This window comes from Scomber japonicus, chromosome 16 (assembly GCF_027409825.1).
Source record: "Scomber japonicus isolate fScoJap1 chromosome 16, fScoJap1.pri, whole genome shotgun sequence".
In the NCBI taxonomy this organism is placed as follows: domain Eukaryota; kingdom Metazoa; phylum Chordata; class Actinopteri; order Scombriformes; family Scombridae; genus Scomber; species Scomber japonicus.
In genome coordinates this window covers 95,001-105,000 of record NC_070593.1, presented here as the reverse complement: position 1 = coordinate 105,000, position 10,000 = coordinate 95,001, and the positions used below count along the sequence as shown (strand labels likewise).

Genomic DNA, 10,000 nt, shown 5'->3' with positions numbered 1-10,000 from the left:
GGGGGTCCCTGAGGTGGGGGGGGGTCCCTGAGGCGGGGGGGGGCCCTGAGGCGGGGGGGGCCCTGAGGCGGGGGGGGTCCCTGAGGCGGGGGGGCCGTGGCCGGGGGGGTCCAATAACCATTGATCCTCGTTCAGTGTTTAAAGATTTTTATTTAGTTCATGAATGAAACAAACAGTTCTTATTGGTCAGCAGCTCAACCAATCAGCTTACAGCAGCAAGACAGTCCACTACAGTCCTTCATCGGGGGGGGGTCCAGTTGGGGGGGGGGGGGGTCCAGTTGGGACGGGGGGGGGGGGTCCAGTTGGGAGGGGGGGTCCAATATGAGACAAACAGGAAGAGAACCAGCTGTCCCTCCAACCTAGACTGATGTGGACCGGTCCCTTTAAATCCCCGTTAGCTCCTCTACTCAATAATCAACATGGAACCAGTCAGAACCAGTCAGAACCTGTCAGAACCAGTCAGAACCTGTCAGAACCTGTCAGAACCTGTCAGAACCAGTTAGAACCTGTCAGAACCTGTCAGAACCAGTCAGAACCAGTCAGAACCAGTCAGAACCAGTCAGAACCAGTCAGAACCTGTCAGAACCTGTCAGAACCAGTTAGAACCTGTCAGAACCTGTCAGAACCAGTCAGAACCAGTCAGAACCAGTCAGAACCTGTCAGTACCTGTCAGAACCAGTCAGAACCAGTCAGAACCTGTCAGAACCAGTCAGAACCTGTCAGAACCAGTCAGAATAAGTTAGAAGTTAGAACCAGTTAGAACCAGTCAGAACCAGTCAGAACGAGTTAGAAGTTAAAACCAGTCAGAACCAGTTAGAAGTTAAAACCATTTAGTCGGAACCAGTTAGAACTAGTCAGAACCAGTTGGAACCAGTCAGAACCAGTTAGTTAGAACCAGTTGGAACCAGTTAGTCACAACCAGTTAGAACCAGTTAGTCAGAAATAGTTGGAACCAGTAAGACCCAGTTAGAACCAGTTGGAACCATTTAGTCAGAACCAGTTAGAACCAGTTAGAACCAGTTAGTACCAGTAAGAACCAGTCGGAACCAGTTGGAACCATTTAGTCAGGACCAGTTAGAATCAGTTAGTACCAGTTAGAACCGGTTAGAACCAGTTAGAACCAGTTGGAACCAGTTAGAACCAGTTGGAACCAGTCAGAACCAGTCGGAACCAATTGGAACCAGTCGGAACCAGTCTCTGTAGTCCTTCAGAATAAAGTGCTCTCGGTACAAAGTCTCAGTTCACTTCATTTCCCAGCAGACACCTGGGCTCCCTTTTAGCGGCCATCTCTGTAAGTGATGTCACTTCCTGCTCAGTGTCAATATGACATCACTGTGACATCACAGCGTCCCGCCAAGTTAATCCAGACACACTCAACAGCGGTGACATCACAGTGATCTCACGGGTCAGATGAGCTCCCATTCGTCGTCGGCGTCGTCCCCGCTGAGGGGGGGGGCGGAGGGGGCGGGCCTACTGGGAGTCTGTGGGAGGAGCTTCGTCAGTCGACGGGACAATCCACCAATCGGAGTCACCGCCCACAACTCGTCATCCGGAGTCACTGAGGAGAAAAAAACACACCTGAGTAACCTGGAACCAGACCCAGTACAGACCCTGTATAAACCAGTATAAACCAGTATAAACCAGTATAAACCAGTACAAACCAGTATAAACCAGTATAAACCCTGTACAAACCAGTATAAACCAGTATAAACCCTGTATAAACCAGTATAAACCAGTACAAACCAGTATAAACCAGTACAAACCAGTATAAACCAGTACAAACCAGTATAAACCCTGTATAAACCAGTATAAACCCTGTACAAACCAGTATAAACCATGTATAAACCCTGTACAAACCAGTACAAACCAGTATAAACCCTGTATAAACAGTATAAACCAGTACAAACCAGTATAAACCAGTATAAACCAGTATAAACCAGTACAAACCAGTATAAACCAGTATAAACCCTGTACAAACCAGTATAAACCAGTATAAACCAGTACAAACCAGTATAAACCAGTATAAACCCTGTACAAACCAGTATAAACCAGTATAAACCCTGTATAAACCAGTATAAACAGTATAAACCCAGTATAAACCAGTACAAACCAGTATAAACCAGTATAAACCAGTATAAACCCTGTACAAACCAGTATAAACCATGTATAAACCCTGTACAAACCAGTACAAACCAGTATAAACCCTGTATAAACCAGTACAAACCAGTATAAACCAGTACAAACCAGTATAAACCCTGTATAAACCCTGTAACAAATCAGTATAAACCAGTATAAACCCTGTATAAACCAGTACAAATCAGTATAAACCAGTATAAACCCTGTATAAAACAGTATAAACCAGTATAAACCCTGTATAAACCAGTATAAACCAGTATAAACCCTGTACAAACCAGTATAAACCCTGTACAAACCAGTATAAACCAGTATAAACCCTGTATAAACCAGTATAAACCCTGTATAAACCCTGTATAAACCAGTATAAACCCTGTATTAACCAGTATAAACCAGTATAAACCCAGTATAAACCCTGTATAAACCAGTATAAACCCTGTATTAACCAGTATAAACCAGTATAAACCCAGTATAAACCCTGTATAAACCAGTATAAACCCTGTATAAACCAGTATAAACCAATATAAACCCTGTATAAACCAGTATAAACCAGTATAAACCCTGTATAAACCAGTATAAACCCTGTACAAATCAATATAAACCAGTGTAAACCCTGTATAAACCAGTATAAACCAGTATAAACCCTGTACAAACCAGTATAAACCAGTATAAACCAGTACAAACCAGTATAAACCAGTATAAACCCTGTACAAACCAGTATAAACCAGTATAAACCCTGTATAAACCAGTATAAACAGTATAAACCCAGTATAAACCAGTACAAACCAGTATAAACCAGTATAAACCAGTATAAACCCTGTACAAACCAGTATAAACCATGTATAAACCCTGTACAAACCAGTACAAACCAGTATAAACCCTGTATAAACCAGTACAAACCAGTATAAACCAGTACAAACCAGTATAAACCCTGTATAAACCCTGTAACAAATCAGTATAAACCAGTATAAACCCTGTATAAACCAGTACAAATCAGTATAAACCAGTATAAACCCTGTATAAAACAGTATAAACCAGTATAAACCCTGTATAAACCAGTATAAACCAGTATAAACCCTGTACAAACCAGTATAAACCCTGTACAAACCAGTATAAACCAGTATAAACCCTGTATAAACCAGTATAAACCCTGTATAAACCCTGTATAAACCAGTATAAACCCTGTATTAACCAGTATAAACCAGTATAAACCCAGTATAAACCCTGTATAAACCAGTATAAACCCTGTATTAACCAGTATAAACCAGTATAAACCCAGTATAAACCCTGTATAAACCAGTATAAACCCTGTATAAACCAGTATAAACCAATATAAACCCTGTATAAACCAGTATAAACCAGTATAAACCCTGTATAAACCAGTATAAACCCTGTACAAATCAATATAAACCAGTGTAAACCCTGTATAAACCAGTATAAACCAGTATAAACCCAGTACAAACCAGTAAAAACCAGTATAAACCAGTATAAACCAGTATAAACCCAGTACAAACCAGTAAAAACCTGTATAAACCAGTATAAACCCTGTACAAACCAATACAAACCAGTGTAAACCAGTATAAACCCTGTATAAACCAGTACAAACCAGTATAAACCAGTATAAACCAGTATAAACCCTGTATAAACCAGTACAAACCAGTATAAACCCTGTATAAACCAGTACAACCCAGTATAAACCCTGTACAAACCAGTATAAACCCTGTATAAACCAGTATAAACCAGTATAAACCCTGTATAAACCAGTATAAACCAGTACAAACCCTGTACAAACCAGTATAAACCCTGTATTAACCAGTATAAACCCTGTATTAACCAGTATAAACCCTGTACAAACCCTGTATAAACCCTGTATTAACCAGTATAAACCCAGTATAAACCCTGTATAAACCAGTATAAACCAGTATAAACCCTGTATAAACCAGTATAAACCCTGTATAAACCAGTATAACCCCAGTATAAACCAGTATAAACCCTGTACAAACCAGTATAAACCAGTATAAACCATGTATAAACCAGTACAAAGCAGTATTAACCAGTATAAACCAGTATAAACCCTGTACAAACCAGTATAAACCAGTACAAACCCTGTATAAACCAGTATAAACCCTGTATTAACCAGTATAAACCCTGTATTAACCAGTATAAACCCTGTATAAACCAGTACAAACCCTGTATAAACCCTGTATAAACCAGTATTAACCAGTATAAACCAGTATAAACCAGTATAAACCAGTATAAACCCTGTATAAACCAGTATAAACCAGTATAAACCAGTATAAACCCTGTATAAACCAGTATAAACCAATATAAACCCTGTATAAACCAGTATAAACCAATATAAACCCTGTATAACCCAGTATAAACCCTGTATAAACCAGTATAAACCCTCTATAAACCAGTATTAACCAGTATAAACCAATATAAACCCTGTATAAACCAGTATAAACCCAGTACAAACCAGTATAAACCCTGTATAAACCAGTATAAACCAGTATAAACCCAGTACAAACCAGTATAAACCCTGTACAAACCAGTATTAACCAGTATAAACCAGTATAAACCCTGTATAAACCCTGTATAAACCAATATAAACCCTGTATAAACCAGTATTAACCAGTATAAACCAGTATAAACCTGTATAAACCAGTATAAACCAGTACAAACCAGTATAAACCAGTCTCACCAGTTAGCCAGTTGGCGTTGCCAGGGATCTTCTTCCAGTAATCTCCGGCGGGGTTTCGGTCGGAGACGCCGTAACGTCGCGCCAGATCTCCGTTTACACACCGAACCCAAACTGTCCTACAGCTGAGAACCAGCTGACCCACCACCAGACCTGAGAGACAGACAGGTGAGAGGCAGACAGGTGAGAGGCAGACAGGTGAGAGACAGACAGGTGAGAGACAGACAGGTGAGAGACAGACAGGTGAGAGACAGACAGGTGAGCAGGCAGACAGGTGAGAGGCAGACAGGTGAGAGGCAGACAGGTGAGAGGCAGACAGGTGAGCAGGCAGACAGGTGAGAGGCAGACAGGTGAGAGGCAGACAGGTGAGAGGCAGACAGGTGAGCAGGCAGACAGACAGGTGAGCAGGCAGACAGGTGACAGACAGACAGGTGAGAGACAGACAGGTGAGCAGGCAGACAGGTGAGAGGCAGACAGGTGAGAGACAGACAGGTGAGAGGCAGACAGACAGGTGAGAGGCAGATAGGTGAGAGGCAGACAGGTGAGAGACAGACAGGTGAGAGACAGACAGGTGAGCAGGCAGACAGGTGAGAGGCAGACAGGTGAGAGACAGACAGGTGAGCAGGCAGACAGGTGAGAGACAGACAGGTGTACCTGGAACCAGCTCCCAGTCCGTCCCCACCGGCATCTCGTGGCTGAGTCCGGTCCGGACGAACACGCTGCCCCGGTTGTCCAGAGTCCAGAGCAGCCGGTCGTTAGGACTCGTCTGGATGCTCACCAGCTGCACTCCTATTGGCTGCAGGGACACATGACATCACACATGACATCACACATGACATCACACATGACATCACACTTACCTGTACAGGTGGGTCTATGTGGATCAGGGTCTTACCTGTGGAGGGGGGTCTATGTGGATCAGGGTCTTAGCTGTACAGGTGGGTCTATGTGGATCAGGGTCTTACCTGTGGAGGGGGGTCTATGTGGATCAGGGTCTTACCTGTGGAGGGGGGTCTATGTGGATCAGGGTCTTACCTGTGGAGGGGGGTCGATGTGGATCAGGGTCTTACCTGTGGAGGGGGGTCTATGTGGATCAGGGTCTTACCTGTGGAGGGGGGTCGATGTGGATCAGGGTCTTACCTGTGGAGGGGGGTCTATGTGGATCAGGGTCTTACCTGTGGAGGGGGGTCGATGTGGATCCAGGCCGGCAGCATCATGCTCGGGTTCAGCGGTTGAGTTCCGACTCTGAAGTAAACGATTCCTCGACTGTCGACGGCCCAAACGTTCTGACTGCCGCAGCTCACCGAGACCAGCCGGACCGCACCTGGAGGACAGGTAGAGTTACACAACTACACACTACTACACAACTACACACTACTACACACAACTACACAACTACACAACTACACAACTACACAACTACACACAACTACACACCGAGACCAGCCGGACCGCACCTGGAGGACAGGTAACAGGTAACACAACTACACTACTACACACTACTACACACCTACACAACTACACAACTACACACTACTACACACTACTACACAACTACACAACTACACACTACTACACACTACTACACACTACTACACACCGAGACCAGCCGGACCGCACCTGCACACAGGTAACAGGTAACACAGCTACACACTACTACACACACCTGTAGCACACCTACGATCACTTCCTGTGGTGCTCTGTTGAACCCTAACGACCACTTCCTGTGGTGCTCTGTTGAACCCTAACGACCACTTCCTGTGGTGCTCTGTTGAACCCTAACGACCACTTCCTGTGGTGCTCTGTTGAACCCTAACGACCACTTCCTGTGGTGCTCTGTTGAACCCTAACGACCACTTCCTGTGGTGCTCTGTCAGTAACGCTGCTGCCTGGTGTGAGTCGGGGGGGAATGTGAGGAGGATCATGTGACCCTTCCTCCGTCGATTCTGGGTCAGAGCTCACTGACAAACTGTCCCGCTGACCTTTGACCTCTGCCAGCCTCCCTCGTGAGCTGCTGCAGCTGCCCCCTGCCCCCCCCCCATATACATTATATATATACACACACAACAGTAAACAAGGCAGACTGACACGGTGGTCCGTAACCGGTTACACAGAACCTCAGGAGGGTTCAATCCAGTCCAGACCTGCTGAGTCCTTGTTACTGAAACTACACCGCGTTCCAAATTATTATGCAAATGATATTTTTCTCAGATTTTCCTAAATAGTCAATGAGAATGAGAGTCAGTATAATTTTCAAGTCATCAACCGTTAGAGTATAATTCATATTTTATTGAACAAACGTCTCAATGATAACAGTATTTTTTTCAAAAATAAAAAACTCAAAATGCACTGTTCCAAATTATTATGCACAACACAGTTTCAAAACATTTTATAGGTTGTGAAGAACTGAAAATGGTCATTTGTTGAATTTGCAGCATTAGGAGGTCATAATTACTGAAATCAAAATCTATTTCAATAAAAAAAACATCTTAACAGGCCAAGTTACATGTTAACATACAGTAGGACCCCTTCTGTGATATCACCTTCACAATTCTTGCATCCATTGAACTTGTGAGTTTCTGGACAGTTTCTGCTTGAAACATCGGATCAAGAGAGCAGCTGCTAAAATGCCATCATGAAGCAGCAAACAGGTATTCGAAGCTACTGATGCCTCTGGAGTCCCACGAACCTCAAGGTGTAGGATCCTCCAGAGGCTTGCAGTTGTGCAAAAACCTACTATTCGGCCACCCTTAACCAATGCTCACAAGCAGGAACTGTTGCAGTGGGCCCAGAAATACATGAAGACTAATTTTCAAACAGTCTTGTTTACTGATGAGTGCCGTGCAACCCTGGATGGTCCAGATGGATGGAGTAGTGGATGGTTGGTGAATGGCCACCATGTCCCAACAAGGCTACGACGTCAACAAGGAGGTGGGGGAGTCATGTTTTGGGCCAGAATCATGGGGAGAGAGCGGGTGGGCCCCTTTAGGGTCCCTGAAGGTGTGAAAATGACCTCGGCAAAGTTGGAAGAGTTTCTGACTGACCACTTTCTTCCATGGTACAAAAAGAAGAACTGTGCCTTCCGTAGCAAAATCATCTTCATGCATGACAATGCACCATCTCATGCTGCAAAGAATACCTCTGTGTCACTGGCTGCTATGGGCATAAAAGGAGAGAAACTCATGGGGTTGTCCCCATCCTCCACAGACCTCAACCCTATTGAGAACCTTTGGAGCATCCTCAAGCAAAAGATCTATGAGGGTGGGAGTCAGTTCACATCCAAACAGCTGCTCTGGGAGGCTATTCTGACATCCTGCAAAGACATTCAAGCAGAAACTGTCCAGAAACTCACAAGTTCAATGGATTCAAGAATTGTGAAGGTGATATCACAGAAGGGGTCCTACTGTATGTTAACATGTAACTTGGCCTGTTAAGATGCTTTTTTATTGAAATAGATTTTGATTTCAGTAATTATGACCTCCTAATGCTGCAAATTCAACAAATGACCATTTTCAGTTCTTTACAACCTATAAAATGTTTTGAAACTGTGTTGTGCATAATAATTTGGAACAGTGCATTTTGAGTTTTTTATTTTTGAAAAAAATACTGTTATCATTGAGACGTTTGTTCAATAAAATATGAATTATACTCTAACGGTTGATGACTTGAAAATTATACTGACTCTCATTCTCATTGACTATTTAAGAAAATCTGAGAAAAATATCATTTGCATAATAATTTGGAACGCGGTGTATGGAGCCGGGCCATAACTCAATAGTCACGTCCTTCCTGTGCTCTCCACCGTCTGGATGTTTCCTGTTCCACCGTCTGGATGTTTCCTGTTCCACCGTCTGGATGCTTCCTGTGCTCTCCACCGTCTGGATGCTTCCTGTGCTCTCCACCGTCTGGATGCTTCCTGTGCTCTCCACCGTCGGGATGTTTCCTGTTCCACCGTCTGGATGTTTCCTGTTCCACCGTCTGGATGTTTCCTGTTCCACCGTCTGGATGTTTCCTGTTCCACCGTCTGGATGCTTCCTGTTCCACCGTCTGGATGTTTCCTGTTCCACCGTCTGGATGTTTCCTGTTCCACCGTCTGGATGTTTCCTGTGCTCTCCACCGTCGGGATGTTTCCTGTTCCACCGTCTGGATGTTTCCTGTTCCACCGTCTGGATGTTTCCTGTTCCACCGTCTGGATGTTTCCTGTTCCACCGTCTGGATGTTTCCTGTGCTCTCCACCGTCTGGATGTTTCCTGTTCCACCGTCTGGATGCTTCCTGTGCTCTCCACCGTCTGGATGTTTCCTGTTCCACCGTCTGGATGTTTCCTGTGCTCTCCACCGTCTGGATGTTTCCTGTTCCACCGTCTGGATGTTTCCTGTGCTCTCCACCGTCTGGATGCTTCCTGTGCTCTCCACCGTCTGGATGTTTCCTGTGCTCTCCACCGTCTGGATGCTTCCTGTGCTCTCCACCGTCTGGATGTTTCCTGTTCCACCGTCTGGATGTTTCCTGTTCCACCGTCTGGATGTTTCCTGTTCCACCGTCTGGATGTTTCCTGTGCTCTCCACCGTCTGGATGTTTCCTGTGCTCTCCACCGTCGGGATGTTTCCTGTTCTCTCCACCGTCGGGATGTTTCCTGTGCTCTCCACCGTCTGGATGTTTCCTGTTCTCTCCACCGTCGGGATGTTTCCTGTTCTCTCCACCGTCTGGATGTTTCCTGTTCCACCGTCGGGATGTTTCCTGTGCTCTCCACCGTCTGGATGTTTCCTGTTCCACCGTCTGGATGCTTCCTGTGCTCTCCACCGTCGGGATGTTTCCTGTTCCACCGTCGGGATGTTTCCTGTGCTCTCCACCGTCTGGATGTTTCCTGTTCCACCGTCTGGATGCTTCCTGTTCCACCGTCTGGATGTTTCCTGTTCCACCGTCTGGATGTTTCCTGTTCTCTCCACCGTCGGGATGTTTCCTGTGCTCTCCACCGTCTGGATGTTTCCTGTTCCACCGTCGGGATGTTTCCGGTGCTCTCCACCGTCGGGATGTTTCCTGTTCCACCGTCTGGATGTTTCCTGTTCCACCGTCTGGATGTTTCCTGTTCCACCGTCTGGATGTTTCCTGTTCTCTCCACCGTCTGGATGTTTCTTGTGCTCTCCACCGTCTGGATGTTTCCTGTGCTC

General features: G+C 45.1%; 1 protein-coding gene across 2 annotated transcripts in view; it reads right to left on the bottom strand.

Annotated features, from left to right (window-relative positions):
* Positions 1-292: 292 nt before the first annotated feature.
* Positions 293-10,000, bottom strand: part of tecpr2 (tectonin beta-propeller repeat containing 2) — a 45,615-nt gene continuing 35,907 nt past the window's right edge. Inside the window, exons 24-28 of one of the 2 annotated variants that reach the window (XR_008323081.1) lie at positions 6,010-6,158; positions 5,489-5,630; positions 4,838-4,987; positions 1,182-1,558; positions 293-656 (exon numbers count right to left, since the gene is read on the bottom strand). Coding sequence is in view for 1 of the 2 variants with exons in the window: in XM_053335866.1 (XP_053191841.1) it covers positions 1,407-1,558; positions 4,838-4,987; positions 5,489-5,630; positions 6,010-6,158 (593 nt within the window). In the remaining variant the exon portion in view is untranslated. Of the gene's footprint in view, positions 657-1,141; positions 1,559-4,837; positions 4,988-5,488; positions 5,631-6,009; positions 6,159-10,000 lie in introns of those variants that run through there. The other variant, XM_053335866.1, reaches the window with a different exon arrangement.